The 22,701-nt window shown below is 39.2% G+C and overlaps 1 protein-coding gene across 2 annotated transcripts in view; it reads right to left on the bottom strand.

The window, feature by feature from the left end:
• Positions 1-22,701, bottom strand: part of ccdc9 (coiled-coil domain containing 9) — a 41,424-nt gene that overhangs the window by 2,893 nt on the left and 15,830 nt on the right. Inside the window, exons 10-14 of one of the 2 annotated variants that reach the window (XM_038305286.1) lie at positions 20,419-20,463; positions 17,302-17,422; positions 13,264-13,411; positions 12,447-13,143; positions 10,979-11,134 (exon numbers count right to left, since the gene is read on the bottom strand). In XM_038305286.1, coding sequence (XP_038161214.1) covers positions 10,979-11,134; positions 12,447-13,143; positions 13,264-13,411; positions 17,302-17,422; positions 20,419-20,463 — 1,167 coding nt within the window. The remainder of the gene's footprint in view (positions 1-10,978; positions 11,135-12,446; positions 13,144-13,263; positions 13,412-17,301; positions 17,423-20,418; positions 20,464-22,701) is intronic. The other variant, XM_038305287.1, reaches the window with a different exon arrangement.

Genomic DNA, 22,701 nt, shown 5'->3' with positions numbered 1-22,701 from the left:
ATTATATTCATACATTACATACAAACTCATATATTTCAGATGTTTATTTTGTTTAATTTTGATGATTACAAATGACAACAAATGAAAATCTCAAATTCATCATATCAGAAAATTAGAATATTACTGAAGACCAATAAAAACAAAGGATTTATAGAAATGTTGGCCAACTGAAAAGTATGAACATGAAAAGTATGAGCATGTACAGCACTCAGTATTTAGTTGGGCCTCCTTTGGCCTGTATTACTGCAGCAATGCGGCGTGGCATGGAGTCGATCAGTCTGTGGCACTGCTCAGGTGTTATGATAGCCCAGGTTGCTCTAATAGTGGCTTTTAGCTCTTCTGAATTGTTGGGTCTGGTGTATTGCATCTTCTTCTTCACAATACCCCATAGATTTTCTATGGGGTTAAGGTCAGGAGAGTTTGCTGGCCAATTAAGAACAGGGATACCATGGTCCTTCAACCAGGTACTGGTAGCTTTGGCACTGTGTGCAGGTGCCAAGTCCTGTTGGAAAATGAAATCTGCAAGTTGGTCAGCTGCAGGAAGCATGAAGTGCTCTAAAACTTCCTGGTATGTGGCTGCGTTGACCCTGGACCTCAGAAAACACAATGGACCAACACCAGCAGATGACATGGCACCCCAAACCATCACTGACTGTGGAAACTTTACACTGGACTTCAAGCAACGTGGATGAAGTGCCTCTCTTCTTTTCCTCCAGACTCTGGGACCTTGATTTCCAAAGGAAATGCAAAATTTACTTTCATCAGAGAACATGACTTTGGACCACTCACCAGCAGTCCAGTCCTGTTTCTCTTTAGCCCAGGCAAGACGCTTCTGACGCTGTCTGTGGTTCAAGAGTGGCTTGACACAAGGAATGCGACAGCAGAAACCCATGTCTTTCATACGTCTGTGTGTGGTGGTTCTTGAAGCACTCACTCCAGCTGCAGTCCACTCTTTGTGAATCTCCCCCACATTTTTGAAGGGGTTTTGTTTCACAATCCTCTCCAGGGTGCGGTTATCTCTCTTGCTTGTACACTTTTTTCGACCACATCTTTTCCTTCCCTTCGCCTCTCTATTAATGTGCTTGGACACTGAGCTCTGTGAACAGCCAGCCTGTTTAGCGATGACCTTTTGTGTCTTGCCCTCCTTGTGCAAGGTGTCGATGGTCGTCTTTTGGACAACTGTCAAGTCAGCAGTCTTCCCCATGATTGTGTAGCCTATAGAACTAGACTGAAAGACCATTTAAAGGCTTTTGCAGGTGGTTTGAGTTAATTAGCTGATTAGAGTGTGGCACCAGGGGCCATCAATTTTGAACCTTTTCACAATATTCTAATTTTCTGATATGATGAATTTGAGATTTTCATTTGTTGTCATTTGTAATCATCAAAATTAAACAAAATAAACATCTGAAATATATGAGTTTGTATGTAATGTATGAATATAATATACAAGTTTCACTTTTTAAATGGAATTACTGAAATCAATCTACTTTTTCATGATATTCTAATTTTATGACCAGCACCTGTACATCGGGGTGGTCCCTGATTTTATTTTGTTAAAAATACCTAAATGATGTTTTCCCTCCCCTAAAATAGAAAACGTACGAATATATAATGTAGTAAAGGTTAATAATGTATTTTCTGACAAAAAAAGATTTCTTAAATTCTGTTTTATCACTTGTCTCTTCCCGATCTGCACCGGAAATAGGATCCTACGCTGCTTCCGGTGGCTAACTTTTACGGCTTTGGGTTTAAACATAAATCCTGTCTTTTTTTATGTTTTCGTTTCGTTTTAACCTTATGCTATATATTACGTAATCTAAAGAAAGTTGTGGTTTACTTAGATTTTGCTGGACTGCTCTGAGCATGTCTGATGATGACGTCAGAGAAGCAGTTTAACCAAGAAAATGTAAAAAGCATCAAAATTGTCTCACAAATGTCATAAAACATTTTTTTACAGATGTGTATTAGTATTTTTTAGTGAGTTAAGGATAGAAATAAGTAGTTTTAGTACCATAATTACATTATATATGGACACCCAGATGTAAATCTATTCGCGTATGCGCAGAACGGATTGTGCTTCCGGGACGGATCGGGTAGTGACAGAGCTTCTAATAATAATAATAATAAATCCAATTTTGTACCGCACTTTTCATTAAGAAAAATCTCAAAGTGCTACACAGTGCAAATAAAATCAAAGATAAAAATCAACCATAAAAATCATGTGGTCAATAAAATCAAAGATAAAAATAAACAACATAAAAATCATGTGGTCAATAAAATCAAAGATAAAAATAAACAACATAAAAATCATGTGGAGGCAGAATAGGCTTGCTTAAATAAAAAAGTCTTCAAGCCTCTTTTAAAATCATTCAATGGTTGTGGAGCTCTCAGATGATCTGGGAGAGAGTTCCAGAGACGGGGGGCAGCGACAGCGAAGGCCCGATCTCCCATGGACCTTAATCTGGAGCGAGGAAGGTGAAGGAAGTTGCAGTCTTGTGATCGAAGAGATCTGGTGGATGAATGTGGAGTGAGAAGGTCCTTCAGATAATCCGGTGAGGATCCGTTTAAACACTGATGGGTGATGAGCGCGATTTTGTATTGAACTCTGCAGGTGATGGGAAGCCAGTGAAGGTCATGCAGAATAGGTGTAATATGGGCAAATTTGCGGGCCCTCAAGAGAATCCTGGCTGCGCTGTTTTGAATGTATTGGAGCTTCTGAAGATGTTTTTTATGGATTCCAACAAACAGAGAGTTGCAGTAGTCTAACCTGGAGGAGACAAATGCATGAACGAGAGTCTCAGCATCAGAAAAAGAAAGAAACGGACGAATTTTGGAGATATTACGAAGATGAAGGAAACAGATTTTAGACAGATGCTTAATGTGATTTTCAAAAGTAAATTGAGAATCCATTCTAACTCCAAGATTTGTAACTATGGTGGAAAATGGGATGTCTTGTCCAGAAAAGGAAACAGTCGTCATAGTTGAAGATTGAACCTGGTGAGGTGTTCCGATCAGCATGGCCTCAGTTTTGGAGCAGTTCAACTGAAGGAAATTCTGAGTCATCCACTTCCTTATCTCCTCCAGGCAGGTAGTGAAAGCATTAAGTGAAGATGGTGATGATGCTCCAGTTCTAATATAGAGTTGTATATCGTCGGCATAGCAGTGAAAGGAGATGTTATATCGATTTATGATTTGACCCAAAGGCAGCATGTAAAGGGAAAACAGCAGGGGCCCTAATACTGACCCCTGTGGGACACCACAGGAGACAGAGACAGCCTGGGACTTGGCCTTGCCGAGGCTAACACATTCCAGCCGATTGGAGAGAAAAGATTTAAACCAGTCCAGAACGGTGTCACAGAGACCGACCTCCACATGAAGACTGTGTAGTAGGATGTTATGGTCCACAGTGTCAAAGGCTGCAGTTAGATCAAGGAGAACAAGGAGAGATGTAGACCCAGCATCAGCTGCCATGTAGATGTCATTAGTAACTCTCAGCAAAGCGGTCTCAGTGCTGTGAGCAGAACGAAACCCAGACTGAAATTTCTCGTACAGGGAGTTTTGTTCTAGATGAAGCTGCAGCTGAGCGGCAACAGCTTTTTCCAGCACTTTTGACAGAAAAGGAAGATGTGAAATTGGGCGGTAATTGGAAAGAATATCTGGATCCAGGGTAGATTTCTTTAGAAGAGGTTTAATGATGGCTGTTTTAAGAGGCAATGGAACATGACCAGATTTCAGTGATTTGTTTATTATTTGTGTGATTAACGGACTTATTGCGGCATGATTAGATTTTATGAGTGATGAGGGGCAGGGATCCAGGGCACAGGATGAAGGCTTCATTTTCTTGAGGATGTTCTCCACTTCACTCTTTGCAACTTCATCAAAGCAGCTCATGGACCCATGGTGTACAAGGGTAGATGGCAGCCGAAGATCAGGAAGGCTGTGGAGCTGAGATCTAATAGAATTTACTTTGTTTTTGAAAAATGAGAGAAACAGATTGCATTTTTCAGTCGAATCCTCATCCTCAGTTTGTTGATTGGGATGAAGGAGATGTTTTATTGTCGAGAAAAGCTGTTTGGAATTTCCCGGACAGCTGTTGATAATGTTGGAATAATACTTAGACCGTGCTTCCTTAAGAGAAAAGGCATACGCTTTCTGATGTTCCTTATATGCCTGCTTGTGTACAGAGAGACCTGATTTTTTTACACGTCTCTCGATAGCACGTCCAACAGCTTTCATGTTCCGCAGCTCATCGGTGTACCAAGGAGCTGAGCGGCAGAATGACACCAGCCTCGACTTCAGTGGAGCATGGAGCTCCAGAAGCTCCTGGAGAGATTGATTGTAGTAATCCACAGAGTCAGTTACAGAAGAATGATTGACAGCAGTCAAGGAATGAAAAGCAGAAGACAAAGCCCCAGGGGAGATATTTTAGAGATAATAAAAGATGGGGCTTCATCAGCTCTTTATTTCAGCTCTGTAGGAGTTGTGCCTAGTCTCTTCATTGGTTCAGCAGCTTTATTGCAGCAAATAAATGTCAAAATGTGTGAATTTAGGACATTTGTTCTCTGTCGTGCCTGCTGCTAGCATGTTCTTGTGCTGAATGACAATTAGCCTCATATTCTTTAATTTCCAACTTTGAATTCCCATTCTGGTGAAAAATTAACAGAAAACCTGCACCTTCTTGGCAGATTACTGGTTTTAATGGTTTTAAGAAAGGCTGATTCTGAGGAGCTGGAGGAGAAAATCTTGGTTCAAAACGTGGGGAAAAAAGTAGCGTCTTATAGTCCGGAAAATACGGTATTTGATTCGGAAAACATGTTTTACCTTGAAAAATGTCAACTCACTCTTTCTAACCATTTGGTTCTATCGAGGATATTTCAACAGAAGGACTAGTAATACAGTTTAAGTAAATTGAGTTATGACAAAAATCACGTTTGTTTGTTAGCAGAGCACATACATCCACCAAAATCCGCCTCCTTTCCCACAACACCGAGGGGGGAAAAAGGACCGGACATTTTCAGCCTCAACCATCATCAACTTATACGGCCAGGTTGAGACATCATTAAGTTCAGGGTAAGACTGGACTTTCTAATTCTTTATACTCGGATAGAGTGCAGTGCTACTAGCCCATTCAAGGTCTACAAAAGATGGAAATCACTATAGCAACCGGTGTCTCTGGTGCTCTACTTTTAATAAGGTTAAATGACAGTGATTTAGTGCTCCACTGTAGATTTTTCTCTTTGTTTTATTACAAAAAGTTGGTTTTAGTGTTTCTAAATGAGCTTTCTACTTGTATTATAGGACTCCATGGCATTTGCTTGTTGCAGACTGAGAATCCTCTGAAGCATGAGATTTAATTCAATCACACTTCAAACGCCTCCCAGATATCTGCGCCATTATCTGTGCTGCAGGCTGCAGCTCATTTCCTCTGAAGGAGCCATTTAAAAGCTTTAATTGTGCCTCTAATTTCCCTTGTTTCCTGATCCCCACCCTGATCCCAACACACAGCCGTACGTGCGTATTGCCCTCATGAGCTCATCTGACTTCTGCCGCTAATCACACAACTGTTACAAGAAGCGTAAATGCAATCAGTGCGTCGACTTATTCCAAAGAATAAAAGAAAACACAAAGGCCCTCTCCTCTTAACCCTTTATAGGCCACTCAGTGAAAGGCTTTGAAAATGAAAATTTCAAGCCAATAGTTTTATTGGAATCCAGGACAAGACCTTATTACCTTTGTAACATTAAAAAAATATGGATATTTTGATGGCAAAAAATAATGTCAATGTAATAACAAGAAACGCCAACTTGCCTGAATATATTAAGAATAAAAACAAAAGTGCTTCTATAAGAAATTCATGAAAAAGAGTGAAAGAAACAAATTTTTTGGTCCAAGGTAACCTTAGAGGCATTACTGCTGATACATTTTTAGTATATAAACCTACATTTATTTTTTAATAAGGCTTATAAACTTTTTAACTTTACTTTTTAAAGTTTTCAATTAGCTTTTTTTTCTTGACTTGTTAACTTTTTTTCCAACTTGATCTACAGTAGGTAATATATCGTTCAAGGGCTCTTCTAATTAGTCAAATGCCAAAATGAGATGTAGAGCCATGTAGCAGCGTCTTTGCTGAATAGATGGATATAGATCTTGTGCTTCTAGACGTCACTGAGAGACGGGGGGGGGGATTCCATTTGTAGTATGCAAGTGTTCAAAAACACTAACTTGCCCTATAAAGGGTTAAGATTAATAATATTTTTTTCTTCAATGCTGACGTCTTAAACCTAAATGTTGCCAGCGAGTAAAACAGATAAAGATGAGTCATTGGAAAAAAAAAAAAAGGCGGCCGCAACTATTCGTCTCTACCAAAGTGTCATGAAAGGGAAAAAAATTTTCTTTTTGAACTTAAGAATAAAGCAAGTTGAGACGTTTAACTTTCTGATTTCAAAATAATTTAATGCCATTTATAAATTTAAGTGGTCAACCTTGCTGCAATGAATAAATACATTAAGTGATTGTATTACTAGCTTGAAAGAAATGAAACAAATATCTAATTTGTATTCAATTAAAATGCTTTCCCTCTCATGCTACAGTATTTTTCACTGCGGCGCATCGGACCACCCGGGTTATGTGGGGGTCAGATCTGGTCTGGTAGATATGAAGCCTTTGATGAGGACTGGATTCTTCAGCAGAACATCAACTCCTTTTTTGGAAAAGCTGCTGCCTTAACAGATAGGAGCTATTTTAGACTCGGCAGAGAAAAGTGAAGCAGCAGCTGAAAACAACAAGACTTAGTCTTAATCTAAAGCTGTTTTTAAAAAGTTAATCTGTAGTTCAGTAAGATTTAACTTAACCTGTTCTATTCAACTGTGAATATTTCACCACTTGTTTCTTGTCAAGACGCATTCGTCATTGGATCCACAGGAAATAAACAACAATTTAGTCGACTAAAAATAATCTAAACTTCCTTCAGTCAAGACTACACATTTAACCCTATATAGGGCACTCAGTGAAATACTTTGAAAACCAAAATTTTAAGCCAATAGTGTTATTGGAGTCCTGGACAAGACCTTATTACCTTTGTATTATTCAAAAAATATGGATATTTTGATGGCAAAAATTAATGTCATAACAAGAAACGCCAACTAGCCCGAATATTTTAAGAAAAATAACAAAAGTGCTTCTATAAGAAATTCATTAAAAAACACTCAGAGTGAAAGAAAATATTTTTTTTTTGGTAAATCATCACCTTACAGCAGGCATCCCCAAACTCGGTCCTCGAGGGCTGCTGTCCTGCAGGTTTTAGAGGTTTCCCTGCTTTAAAACAGCTGATTATAATGATTGCAGTAGAGCAAAAGCCTGTTAATTAGCTTTCAATTAAAATCAGCTGTGCTGGAGCAAGGAAACCTCTGAAACCTGCAGGACAGCGGCCCTCGAGGACCGAGTTTGGGTCTGCAACCTGCTTCGTGGCTCTGGAGCTAAATAATTTACTATAATAAATACCAGTACTAAAAGCATAAGTGCTTTTTATAAGATGGAAAAGAATGATATTAAAAGAACCAGAAATATGTTTTAAGAGCCATTTGTATTATAATTAGCTTGGATGTGTTTTAATATTATTTTAAAAATTTAATATGGCAATTTTAGTTTATAAACCTAAAAATAATTGTTTACCAGGCTTATTAACTTTTTTAACTTTACTTTTAACTTTTCAATTAGCTTTTTACCATTTTTCCTTGTCTTAACTTTTTTATCCAACTTAATTTACAGTAGGTAATACATCATTCAAGGCCTCATTTAATTGGTAAAATGCCAAAATGAGGCTTTAAGCCTATACATTGAACCACAAGCAACCCTTTTTTTGAAAGAGACTGTCTTGGTCATAAGCTGATTTGTGGAAAGGTTAATTCTGGCCCCTTTGTGACCCCGTATGTGTTATGTTAGCCCTTTTCAGTGTTAATAAACTGCATTTTTTGTTAAAGTAAATTGTATTTTATCTCTTCCACTTCTTTATTTGTTGTTACTTATTTTATAAAAGGACCAAAAAAAATAAAATCCAAAGAAAAACAACCAAATATTATGGAGGAAGTACATGTTTTAGCTGACAGTACACAGGTAATGGCTTGTTTGCTTTCAGAGTCACAGCTGCTGACCAGCATCAGGTCAGTCCGTCAGATCCTTTTTTTCATTTTTCGTGCTAAAAGAAAGCCAAGAAATAAGCTCCAAACATTTAAACTTTTCCATTAGCCTAAGTGATGATGCTGATGACATGAGCTAAATGGCTTTAGAAAGAGGGATAATGACTGCAGCCTGCGGTTTATTCACTTAGCTTCACTTTTAAACCACAGCGTACAGACGACAGACCATCAGATAGCTGGTGAGGAAATGTGAGTGGATTATTGATCCCGGAGAGAATGAGTAATTCCCCTTCCCACAGGAGCCCCTAAAGCTGCAGACGGACACACTAATGAGTTATGAAAGCATGATGATCTCTGGATTCAAGTGCTCACAAAGACAAGACAAACGCATGTAGATATTATTATTAAAGACTTTAGAAAAATGAAATGAAAGCCTTTAGGAGATCTGAAGGTGAACATTATTTACTCAAAATAAGATGCGTTTATAGCATTTCTTTTACTCATACAAGTCAAAACATTCAGAAATAAACATAAAGATGTGGAATTAGACCCATCTGTTGTTGCATACTGATTTGACCAAGAGTATTTTTTTTTTCAGCTATTAAGGCACAATTATCTTCATAATAATAGTTTATAAACAAACAGGCTGACCTTCAATGCCTGTAAGAACACCAACCGGGCACTTTATAGTCAACACATAAGGTCACATGCAGCATCCTTTGCACCATAGGGGACATAACTGGGACATGTGTCAGACCATTTGCAGGCTGTTCAAATCTAAAATATTACATAACATGACAAACAAGATAAACCATATTTACGTTTCAACCGGAGGAGAAAAAAACACCTCAGAAATCCAACTGACAGTGTTAAAGCGGTCATAGAATTATTATATAGGGTATTTGTTTGGACTGAAAATGGCATATTTGCTGTTCTATGAGCCCTAATGCAAGCCTGGTTAAAAGCCCCAGAATGAAAGGACAGGTTTTCTTCCTTTTATGGTATGATCATGAATATTTAGATGAGCTGTGCTCTGATTGGTTGGTTTACAAGCGAAGCTGTTGAGCAAAGACGCATCATAGCAACAAGCAATCACTCACTGAAAGATTTAAATTGTTGATATGGTAGGGTGACCTGATGTCCCCTTTTTGCTGGACATGTCCTACTTTTCATATCGAAAGAAAAAAAATGTCCGGGGGGAATTTCTAATTCGTACGGGATTTTGGTCGACTACAGTGCAGCACGTAAACCACAGCGTCCACGAACACACCGGGCACTCGAACCGAGCCGTAAGCTCCGGGGCTGGTACGGGACCCCGGTGGAAGGGGGCAGGGAGCCAGCTGGGGACGGAGCGACCAAACGCGACCCGGTGACAGTAGCATGGACGCCGGTGGCCCTGTGCTACCCCCCGCCTGCCCTAGCATTTTTATAGCATTGCTATAAAAAAGCTTAGCGACAGAATCATACTTCCAGCTTGCGGTTGTGATGGCCTTACGGTCAGAACAGCCCCTCATTTCAGTAAAAGAAGTTTAGCAAATCCTGCTTTGAACTGTCCAAGATTTTAAAAGCTGTCTTCGGTAAAATGCTTAGAGCAAATGAACAGCTGAGCATCAAACTTTGCAGGGATCTTCTAACAGACAAAAATAATCCATTCCTGTCTAGTCTTCAGATCCTTGGAAAGAAATTTTCCCCTGTCTCTGTGCAGCCTGGAACTCTGCATTTATGCCCGTGATTCTGGCTCATTTTCAATAGAGAAACTGCCTGTTTTGTAATTCCTGTAGAAATAAACCCAACTGTAGGCTAAACAGCTAAACTGGTGTCTTACATCTACCTCTATTGTTCTTGGGCTGTGAACCAGTGGGCTGGTCTGTATGTCAATTTCAGGAAGTGACAAAAGTACAGGCCAGAACCAAAAAAGGCAACATCCCTGAGTTAACGTCAACTCAGGTCTTTCTTTGGATTCGCCCGTTTTATGGTGGACGTTTAGAATTGTGAGATTTGCAGAGAAAGGAGGTGTTGATGGGGTTTGAACTTCTCTGTACGTCCGTTTCACCCACTGAACTATCGTTACTCATCTATGACAATGTAAACTCGGTTTTGCATTCTATGACCCCTTTAATGCTTCAAAGGAGAGAAGCAAATTTCAAAGGTTCACGGCAACTTTTACCTTTTGAGGGCCTGTCACACGCTAGTGAGCTAGCTGTATTTTGTGACTAACCTGCTGATCTCTTCTGCCTATATCACAAAAATGGATCATTATCCAACAGTCCCTTAAACTATTAGATCCAACCTCCTGAATCAAACACAATAAGCAAACTATGAGGTCAGAGACAGAAAAATGTCATAAGGGAAGCAAAGAGGAGATGAGAGAGTCTGTTTGCTCTTCTGTGCGTCACTTCTTACATGTTTACAGAGGAAATAAAGCCTAATTTCACCATCATCTACACAAACCAATGGAATCAAAGGTGTTACCTTTTTAGATAACCAGTTAGCCGAGGCAAACTGGACTGCTTAAAAACCAATTTGGAGTGGAATAAAAAATTTGGAGGAAAAAGTGTTTGTGGTCAAAAATAAAAATGATGAAAGCAGAATGTGAAGGTTGTTCTTGATGCACCGATGAAGGAAGGTTTAGCTTAGCATCAAGAACAAACCTGGAAACAACTGCTGTGAAATTTAAAATGAACTCAATAAATAATAGAGAAATTAGTTAATGTTTTAGGCATTCAAGAAAATCCCACTGGCTGAGTAATGGAGAGTTTATATGGATTTATGGAACTTATCATCTTTAAAATGCAAAAGAGGAGAAATCAGAGACGCTATGAAGTTAGTGATGAGATCCAGACCTGATTCCGTCGGCTCTGAAGACGTCTCTGCTTCGGCTGTTGGAGTTTCATCATTCCCAGCCGCAGCCATCCCTTCGTCTTCTCTGGGCGCCACTTCTGGGGGACTCTGCTCGGCCTCAGCGGATGCAACAGATGGAGGAGGGTCTGACTTTTCCTCTGCAAGACAAAGAAAAGGTTAAAAACAGTTGTAATAATGATCATAGCAGAAACATTTTTATATCTTAGAACAGAACAAGTAGAACCTATAATTAATAGTTTGTTCCTAGCATTTATGTGTAGTACACATACATTTGAATCTACTACGATTAAAAACCTTGACTTAAAATATCCTATTTTTACTGAGAAATAATATTTATTTGATTTGTTTTATGAAGGCTGAAATAAATCATAAACTGGATATTTTTTTCTGAACAGGAAGCAGCTTAATGTACCAAAACTGGTGAGATTTGCTGCAAACACACAACAAACAGGATGTGTCGAAGAAAGTTAGTAGGAAGAAAGAAATCAACTCCATGTCTTTTTTTAAACATGTGGCCGTAGTCTTGTTTATTTTCTCCAATTCCTGTGTTTTCCTTCGGCAGCGTTTTTCTGTTGCATTTGTTTTTCAGCATTTTGAGTTTGCATCATTTACGTGTTGTTTGCTTGTAGCTCATTAAGCCTTTCAGCGAAACATATTTTCCTGAAAAAAATATAAAATAAAATAACATCATTAAATTCAAATATAGCCAAGTTAGTTTTTTTCAATGATTGTTATTATTTTGAATACTTGATTGTAGGAATTGTAGGAATCCATGTTATTTCAGCCAAGGCTCTACATAGAGTCGTGTACAGCAGCGGTCCCCAACCACCGGCCTGTGGACCGGTACCGGTCCGTCGGTACCGGGCCACAAAACAAAAAAATATATATATATATATAGATATATATATATCTAATCTATCGACGATCAGAGTCTGAGTGGTGTTTTATTTTGAAAAATACAAAACATTATCTCCCAATTACAGCAGTCGGTGCATCTGCGCCTCTTGACACGGGTTAATTCAGGTCAAGACTCATCCTATCTTTGTGAAGCGGGATTTTCTGCGGTTACAGCGTCCAAAACAAAGCTACGGAGCAGACTGGACATCAGGAGCACATTTAATGTGTCATTGTCTCCGATTACGCTTAGATGGGACCGGTTTGTTTCGGAGAAACAAGCTCAGGGCTCCCACTAATTCATTTATTTTTATGCTGTTTGTATTTGATTTTAAGCCAGTCGTATCATTTTATCTGATTGTATTTACCCACACACTTTAAAGGGTGGTCCGTGAAAATATTATCTGACATATAACCGGTCCATACAGGCGATTGCATCAGACAGGAAACATGACAGAACCGGGTCTGAAAGAGGCTTCAGTCCTGATGACTGGAGGAAGACATTTAATATCCTTTATGTGGGGTCGGGACCGTAGAGACCGGCTGTTGTTGTACCTTCTCTTGGAGCAGCACATGGAGCCTGGTCAGCTGGTGCAGCAGCTCCATCGACTTCAGAGCAGGTCGCAGGGTCGGAGTCTTCAGACGGGACGGGATCAGAGGCGGGTGGTGCGGCAGGGGGTTCTGAGGTGACCGTTTCTGGCTCTGATACCGTGACGGTCTCCTGGAGGTTTACTGAAGGAGACGATACATCTATGGCTTCTCCACCCGTCTGCTCCTCCTGTGGCTCTCTGGGTCCACTGGAGCCACCAGCTGGGCTCTCCTCCTCCTCCTGGTTCTTCTTCTGAGGAGGACAGGACTCGGTGCTGGAGGGCTTCAGCGGGCTCCCCTCTCCCATGCTGCTCCTGGGTGACTGCATCTCCATCTCCTCCCCCCAGTCTCGAACAGGTTTGTGTGCTTCCAGCAGGAATATTGGGCTGAGGGGTTTTCCTCTGTCTGCCGGCTCCAGAGGAGCCGCTGGAGGGGGGATTTGGACCTTCGGCCTCGGGGTCCGCTGCTCCTTGGGGCCTGCTGCTGATTTTTTCTGTAAATGTTGCTTGGCAGAGGTGGGGGGGCTTTCTTTATTTTTGTCTCTCTTCTCGCCCCCTCTGGACTCCTGTTCAGAGTCGCTTTCATCTCCGACTTCATCTTCATCACTGGCATCCTCCCATTCATCCTCATCATCTCCCGGCTCGCCGTCATTCTTCTCCTCCACCTGACGAAAATAAACAATAACAAAAGGAATGAATTAGATAGAAACTATTTGGAAAGTTTTAAGGAAGCAAAACCTTTAAAGACTAACCTCAGCAGGTCTGACACATTAAACCCTCCTTACCTTCTTTCCCTCCGTTTTCAGCTTGGATTTTTCCTCTTCTTCCTCTTTCTTAACTTTCTTCTGGGTAGGTTTCACCTCCCTCTTTGTCTTGTCCTCTTTTTCCTTCTCTTCTTCTTCTCTCTCTCCCTCCCAGCGGTTATCATGCATGCTATTAACAAAAAGTTCAACATCAAAGTTAACAGAACGTCTGGAAAAGACTAAACCTTTAAACAATATTCTGTATGGGAGCTGTTCCTGACGGAGTAAACTAAAGATTTATGGCTTTGCAGCAATCACTTCTCCACCATCGTACTCAACAGTGAAGCCGTTTTTGTCAATAAGCTGCGTTAGTTTTTTACTCAGAAGCTATGAATCATTGCCATCGCTGCTTTGATCTCATCTGTTTAAAGACCAATGCTCTTGTGCTTCCCTTTAAATTTATGCTGCGCTCAGCTGCCAACTTGTCTGTTTCTCGATTTACGGTTTTATGCGAATCAAACGTCAGCAATCAAACTTAATCACATTTCGCTCCAAACATTAATGTATCACACCTCCAAAAATAACTTCAAGAACTAAATCTAGATGTAACTATTACTCTGTTTTAGTCTGTGAATGAGCATCAGGCTGTGTCAACAAGTGGCAATGTATTCTCAAGGGTCGGCTTTAATTATAAATGGGGATGTAAACAAAAAACACACTGATGATTAATTGTTGAGTAATTTGTTCCATCCTATTAACAGATAGGGTCAGTGTGCCACTGTTGTTTCCTAAGCAGAGCATCACTGGTATTCGTAAGAGAAGTAATGCGAGAGTCTGGAAATATTTACTGAAGTTAAAGGCTGAAAAGATGCAAAATTAAATTTATGCAGTTCTTTTTCTAAATATGAACACTTAATAAAGTCCTTAAATATCACCTAAATAGCACCCACTTAGCCGTGCATCATGGCGGAGCAGCACCAACTTCTCTGCTCTGTTTGGAAAGTGAGGATTTGAAGATGTGGAGGGCATTACATAAAATGCTTCTCACATGATGAAAATGTACTTATACAGCGCTTTTTCAAGTCAGGAGACTTCAAAGCTTTACACCGAATTCAATCATTCACACAGCTGCCCTGGGGCTCACTAACAGAAGCGAGGCTGCCATACAGTACACCGGCGCCACCGGGCCCTCTGACCACCATCAGGAGGCAGTGCAGGTGGAGTGGTCTTGCCCACAATTCCACTGAAAGCCGGAGCCGGGGCTTGAACCGTCAACCCTTCAATTTAAAGGCAAACTCCTACACCCGACGCCTCTGTCGTCCTGACATTCTGGCAAAAAACAAAAGACATGCTGGCACAGTACTAGTAGAATGAAGTATTAAGGCACTTCATAGAGCCAAGTTTCAGCATTCTTCTGATATCAACCAGAACCACCTGTTTAAAAGTAGAAAGTCCCTCCCAACATGAATGCTGGATTACAATAAAAAACAGCTAAATCCCAGTTGGCATCCACATAACGGAAAGAAAGCAATAATTAATCTGACAGTATGTCAGAGCCACATACCTGTCTGTTAATGATAATTCTGCATCTCTGGACATTGGAAACCAGAATTGTTTCACATATTTTTTCTTCATTTTATAATGTTCAATACATTTGTTTTGTTTATTTAGTCCATATTTAATAACTACAATATGACTACAAATTGTTGAAATATAATGACATACTTTTTTTTCTTAATTTTTTTAAGTTTTAAGTCAGCAGATATATAAAACCCCTCACGTCATGAAAGATCTTCCTCATACAGGAGGAAACTGATTTCTAAGACAATGGCTGCTTATCAATGAAGCATTAGATTATAAGATCAATCAACCTAAAAGTTGCATTTTTAATTATAACGGAAAGGAAAGTGTTGGCAGATCAGCAGATTATCTCTTAACTAGTGATGTGTGGTGATTGATCAGAGGGACAAGCTGTAGACAATCACACATTCATCAAGAGCCGTATGGAAAAAGTGGAAGGATGGCAGCCTTGGCTCTGCTAGAGGAAGAAGGAAGAGAACGTTCAGAGCTCTCTGATGGGACATGATGATGATCTTAGGCGTACTAGTTGGTTTAAGCTGAGTAATGTCACTAAGGGAAACCAAGGCGGTTTCATCAGTGCCGGTTAAACTTCTAACTGCTTTCCTTGCAACCGGAGTGTTTGACAGGTAGGGTATTTAAAATCCATACGCTAACAGAGTTCCTACAGCATAAGGCAAGTTAAATTCAAGACTTTAAGACTTTTTAATGCCACTATAAATAAAAATTTAAGACCAAATTCCGAAAAACCTGCTTGCGACAACTTAACCCAAAGGTTTATTTTAACACTGCACTTATGTTTCAAATTTTTAAAAGCTTCCCATACAGGAAGAAAACTAAAAACACACAAATGACAGATATATTTTAACAATTATGTAACTGAATTCACAAACTTTGTTTTAGCAGGGAACAAAACAAATCAGTTTGAAAGCCACAACATAACCAGTGCTAAGTCTTTTTTGCAGCCATTTTTCTTTGTATCGTTTTCTTAGTATGTTTGATTTGGTGATAAGTGGAGGCGTTGCAGAGAAAAGGGTGGAACAAAACTGAGAAATACCGGCTGTTTCTCGGTAACTCCATTTTGATGCTTTGTTTTTCGTGCTTTGCATGTGCGACTCCACTGCCTTAATTCCCATCGTTCCGAGCTTAAATCGCTTCTTGCTCAAAATCCACTGAGCCTCATGTATAATTCCCTGGTTTTAGCCATGGAGAAAACTCTTGGCTGGAGACAATTTTGGTTACATTTACACTTGCTCATATTTTCCAGACAAAAAGTTAATGGTGCATCTCCCAAATGTCCCGGCCGCAACAACGCTTTTATTATTTCGCTACCGGGACGGAACCAATAATGGCGAGCCGTTATTATTTTTTAAATAAAAAAATAATTGTCAATTTTAACATTTTATTTAGATTACAAAGATAAAAATTATCCTATTTATGATGTTTGAAAAAATTAAGACCTACGAAAGACTGATTTAAGACATTTTAATACCATTTAAGGCCTTAGTTTTATTTTGAAGAATTCAATGCCTTTTAAGACTTTTTAAGGACCCGCGGGAACCCTGGTTAACAGCTCTCTGCAAGCCGTATGGGACATGACTGTCCTGTTTCTCAGCTATATAACTCATAGCCTGAATAGATATAAAACTGCATTTACATTTAATATTTACGTGTTTATTCTATTAACATGCTGGTGAAGATTCTCAATCATCCGGGCCATAGTCATTCCAAAAAAGTTTGAAACAAGTTTAAAACTTGGAAACAAAGTCCAGTGGATTATTTTTTGGAATCATTTTATGAACATTATTTTATTAACGCCATTTTTCTTCTTAATCTACTACTGGTTGTAATTGGTTGCTTTTATACATCCCAATGCAGTATTAGCAAGAATTACTTGCATCTCTTTGATTGGCTGGATGGAGTGGTTCGTTTCCATACAGCTAGCAGGTCGTAAGCGCAGAGATGGAGCCGAGCGAGCGCAGAAACACTTTCAAGCGAGAAGAAAAGGAGTGAAGCGAGAGCCAATGTGGTGGAGCAGAGTTTGTCAGACTTCAGACAGGTTATTGTCATATTGCACATCAGTCTGAATGCACATTCAGAGTAGTGACTGTGAGCTCAGGTCAGTAACAAAAAAAACCCTAAGTCATAAATGCTGACAGACTTTGCTTTCAGGGGCTTTATCTATCTAGTCTAAAAGTTTCTGTTGAGTGTAACGAATATCGTTGGGGTGTATTGACAAATTTTGTGTGATGGCTTGACAGCACCATACCAAAGGTTATATAAACATGTGGAGGGGATATTTTTGGTGTTCATACTGATATGCATTCATACCCTTTTCTACATGAGGCCCAAGGTGATTAAATACTTTAGAACAAAAACTGGACCTTCTGAGGTAGTTAGCCTGTTCAGAATTAAATGAAGGCTAAATAAAGTAATAACAATAATTTATGGTAATGTGGGCTTAAAAGAAAGATGCTTTTAAACTCTTTTCTAGGTTCTCACCTGTAACTCTGTCTCGGTCCTCGGCCCCTCCCTCTGCTTCGGTCTCCACGGGGCGCCTGGTTCCTGCCCTGGGACAGAAAGTCTCCAAATGTTGGCGCTCTAGGAGGCCGCTTACTGTCGTCTGTTGGAGATATTGATGTTAAAGCAAGTTAAACATAATCATGCTTTATTATAGAGATAAAGTTTGCCCAAACCCATGTTAAAAATAAGATAAATCAGAGATGTTAGAACAATCATAAATTATAAAACAGAGACTTTAAAAGCAGCATGCCGAATCATTCTGGGCCAACCGCTACTAAAACAGAAAGCAAAGACGCTCATCTGTATTTAAAGACAAAAAATTTTCAAAGTTTTTTGAGCCAAAACTGTAAATGATGATCTAAGGTATGAAGAAGAAAGATAAGACTGAACTACATATGAAATAAAGTTTTCTTTGATTTGAAGCTCCATCTTAAATCTTCCTAACATTCTTCTTATTTTGTTCAAACTGCTGAATCATCATCATCTCTCTAAACAAAAAACTTTTCTCCAGAAGCAGGGCTCATCCATGTGGACAGCTGCAGATTTAGACAGGGGTTGAAGGTGAGAAGGTAAATAATATGTTGTTTTAAAGCAGGCTTTACTGTGGAGATGCTACTCCAATGCTCATTAAAACTCAGTGGTGTTAAAAATACACACATTTGTTACTTTAGTAGAAGTATAGATACTGCAGTTTAAAAACACTCTGGTAAAAGTTGTATCAACCTGACCTCGTTACTCAAGTAAAAGTGAAAAAGTATGTGCTCCAAAAACTACTTAAAGTATAAAAGTAACCTTAAAAAAAAAAAAAAAACAGCCAGATGCCACCATATGAATTGAAAGCTCAATTTTTGACTATTTCGAAAAATTCTTTGAGATAGGGCCAAGGAATAAGGAATAGAAAGTACAGATACTTGAGTGAAAATGTAATGAGTAGAAGTCAGAAGTAGGAGGAAAAATAAGTAATGGAGTAAAGCATAGATACCTAAAATTGTACTTAAGTAAAGTAACAAAGTATTTGTGCTTGTGTCATGATACCTCTATTAATACCTGATGCTTCCTGACTTTTCTCCCAAAGTCTGAACTAACTTTTTACATCAAGAAGGTTTCTGTCTCCTCCCAGACCTGACATAACAGTTTGAAATAATGATTATCTATAATACTTAACAATAATAATTGAAATAATAGAAATTTTTTATGAAAGACTTTTCCAAGTTGAATTAAGCTATTTTTTTTACTGAAAAAGCAAAAGCAGAAGTGATTGTGTAGTAGGTAAATGAAAGAAGCTCACCAGAGGGTGTTTCATGGTTTCATGTTTTATGTGAGTTGACTTTAAAGAAAAAGATTTATAAAGCGACCCATCTTTTTAAATAGCATTCATAAAGCATTTATGAGACTTTGTATTTCGCTTTGTCTACCACATCTATGTTGTGCGACGGTGGGGGCACTAAAGATGGAGTAAGGCAGCATAAACAATCTGGAATTTTGGTGAAAAAGTTAAGAGATACCATGGATGAGAGGGAGTAAAGAAGAGTGAAAAGGTTGGAAATAAGAAAAGAGGAGATGATGCAATGAGGGGAGAAGGTCAACAGGGATGAGGTCATAAGAGACGAAAGGATCAGGAGGGACAATAATAGAAGGGAGGAAGATCAGAGCAGCCTAAAGGGAGAATACTCGTCTCATTCCGGAAATTAAAAATGTTAATAAAACTCCTCTTTCTTGTTTCTACAAATATAGAATGACTTTAGATTTATTTCCAAACATTTTAGCAACCCTTAACGAGTCAGGGTCAAGTCAAGAGTCTGCTTTTCCTTCTATGACTCTGTTGTGGCATCAGCCATCTTCTATGGAGCTGTCTGTTGTAGCGCTGGTTTATCTGTAGCTGAGAGGAAGCAGCTGGATAAGCTGATCAGGAAGGCTAGCTCTGTGATTGTATGCCCTCTGGATTCAGTGCAGGAGGTGGGAGACAAAAGGATCCTAACTACATTAAAATATCTGTTGGATAATGTCTCCCACCCCATGCATGAAGCTGTTGCAGAACTGGAGATCTCCTTCAGTGACAGACTGCTGCACCTTAAATGCACCAGGGAGCGTTATCACAGATCATTCCTCCAGGCAGCCAAGCAACCTCAATAATGTCTTACATTTATGTTGATATTGCACAGTTTTCTGTCTTAGTCACTGAACATAACATGCTGCTGTCATTTTTGCAGATCTCTGCCGTTGCTATTTTTCACATATCCATTACTGTATATTGGTTATTTATTCTCCAGGTGCACAGTTTTTATGTTGTAAAATAATTTTTTTGGCTCACTTATTCTGTTATTTCTTATAGTTTCTACGGTCTACATTTGTGTGATCACTTTTACTATAATCTTTTGCCGCTGTAACACCACAATTTCCAAATTGTGGGACAATTAAGCGACTTTCTATTTTATTTTCTATTCTAAGTGTAATCCAGACCCCAATCTTAACCAAAACTTACATCTTAACAAGCTCACATCACACTGTCCCTAAACTAAAATTGGGGCTTTTTGTATTAGGGACATGACTTTTGTCCCCATAAGGCCCATTGCTATAGAGAAGATTACCTGAAAAGGTCCTAAACCTGCTCATAAACCAGTGCAAAAAACACACACACGTTTAGGCATGCTTTAAAATGGGTAAAATTTGTTACTGATTAAAAAATATGAAAGAAGAAAAACAAGTACGATCTGCACAAACAGATTTTACATCTAGTGTGGGTTACGGCATGCCACACTTTGCAACAAATCACAGAGACGACACTGAACAGTCAGTGTGAAGCCGAGATCAGAGTTTGATTTAAAGGCAGTTTTATGAGCTATAAGCTACAAAGAAAAAAAGAACAAGTCCTTCTTTGATCTTTGATCCAAACTGTGTAGTCTGCTCCATTATTGATGGTATAGTTAGAAATAAATCTGGGAAACAACCTGTCAAAACAAGTTTCATTTTGCTGTCTTGATTTCAGCTTAAGGAGCTGAATCATCAAGCGGGTTATCCAGGACTGTGAACCTAAAGAGGTGAGATTTGACAGAAACAAACAAACAACTAGATCTCAGCGCCATGCTTTAGTCTGACCTGAGGTTCTTCCCCGATGCCCTGTATGCGGTTTACGCTCCCTCACTGCGGAAAGACACACCGTCCATGAAATACAGTGATCCTTTTATTTGATGGTGGAAAGACGAGTGGAAACATCAACATTCAACGAAAAGGCTTTGGTTCCTTTAACTAAAAGCAAACTTTAGGTTTGCCTTCAGAGATATAATAAAAGGGTTTGGTCGTGGTATGATTGCATAAACAATCTCTTCTTTATAGAATTCTAAAAATCCAAATCAAAAAAATAAAAAATCCAAGCCAATTTAATGCCTAATATTAGTGACAAAAAATAATGGAGCAAAATCAGAGTTAGCCGGGTTTCTGCTAATCAAAGCAAGCGATTAATTAACTCCTATCCGTTTCGCTTAACGCTTTCTGCCTCTATAAAGGTTTAAGTTTTGGCAGTTTATAAGCGTGACGATGTCTGGATGAAAAGGCATCAGCAACGACCTTAGAGAAGTGACCGCTGCCTTTTAGTAATCCAGGAAGTGTTTTCATTCTAGTGTCAAACTACTTCTACACAGAGATAAAGATTACTCACAAATTAAAGCATCCGCTACCAAAAAAAAAAAAAAAAAATCAAAACAATGAGTTACAGGTGAGACTCAGTAGACTTAAATTTTTAGCATGTTTAATTTTTAGTTTTATGACCGGACCTTCAGGAGAAAAATAAAGAAATACAAGGAAATGTTTTTTTTTTTTTTAGAAGGGTTCAGCTTTCTAAACAGAATGAAAAAGGATGACCTGAGTATAACGCACCATCATCTTTGATGATTTATACTATGGAGCTGTGATGGAAATCCAAGCAGGGTTGGACAATAATAAAAACACATTTCCTATATTTCTATAAACATCATAATGATTACAGCACTGGTCACCGACTGACCTTTATAGTTGGATGTAGTTTTTGTGAGTTTTTTAAAATATTTTTCTACAGCAAATATTTCTTGAATGTTACGTTACAGGGCTTTTATAAAAATGATCAAATAAATGTCATACTGGATTCTGTTGACATCTTTTTTGTGCAGTCTGTCTTGAGGCTCTCATTTTATTGATATCATAAATATATCATATCAAATATTTCATAAAGGTCATTCTGTTGGAGCAGCTGAAGCTGCTGAAACCCTCCAACCAATATACAACCACAAATCTGAGAAATAATCAAGGTGACACAACAGCATAGTCAAAATCCAGACCTCGGCACTTGACGAACAGCTGTCAGAATCATTTTCTATAATTCATGTTTGTACTAATTAAACCTATTATTACCTACCTTTCACATATTAAGTCTAATGATTTCCCAAGCAGTTAATTCAAGGTATAGAGGACAATCTTTTATTTCCGGGTGGGTCATCTAAATAAGTGGTCCTCTTAAGTGTCAATCATTCTGGTGATATGTTTACATAAGGCCATCCTACGTGCTCGTCCATGGTTAGCTATCTTTTTTTGCGCATGCGCACTTTCAGGAATACATGTGTGGCGAGCTACGGTTTCAGACAGCCATTGGAGCTTGCATTTCTCTCCACGGTTCTTTGAAAATGGCCAAGGGTCTACGAAGTGTATGAGAAGAAAACAAAGGCCTCAGAAGAGGCAGATATATCCCAGAATGCTTAGAGCTTTCCTCGCAAAGCATTATGGGATTTGCTGCCACTGTCGCCATTAGCTGTTGCTACCCAACAGTGACGACTAATAACGAAGATGGCACAGGCACCGCACAGTGGAGGAGGAGTTACGTAACCAACGGGGAGCAAAAAGCACTGATCATCTGACCGAACGGTCAAATAACTGAGTTCACTTTAAAGTCCACTATATAGTACCCTCTCTATATAGTGATTGAAATAGGCTCATGCATGCTCTGGCACACATTTAATAGACCTTCCCTCTTGGGAGCAGGTACGGGGTACCCTAGTAAACTTGCCCCACCCACCAGTGGCCAAAATCATTTTTGCCTTTGAGTGGTCTAGCTTCACAACACAGAGGTGTGTGTATAATTTTTGGATGCAAAGCGGGCGGGGTTTTGAGGGCGTGACAACAAAGCTGCACGACGCTGGAGAAAGCACAAGAAGGAAGATGGCAACAACTATTGAACAGTGGCATGCACTGTGGCGAGAATATTATACTTTAAAGCGTCACTATATGGTCCAATAACCCATTTAATGCGCAATTTAAAAGAATTTCCAAAGTTGAGAGGACTGCAGCAACCAGCGGACCTTCGAGGCTAACGGCATCCAGGGCTAACCGCAGCCCGTCTGCCTCTCTCAGCAT

The sequence above is a fragment of the Cyprinodon tularosa genome, unplaced genomic scaffold (genome assembly GCF_016077235.1).
Source record: "Cyprinodon tularosa strain WSP-4 unplaced genomic scaffold, ASM1607723v1 ctg554, whole genome shotgun sequence".
Taxonomy (NCBI): Eukaryota; Metazoa; Chordata; class Actinopteri; order Cyprinodontiformes; family Cyprinodontidae; genus Cyprinodon; species Cyprinodon tularosa.
Note: the sequence above shows the minus strand (reverse complement) of the source record. Positions and strands in the feature narration are given on the sequence as shown.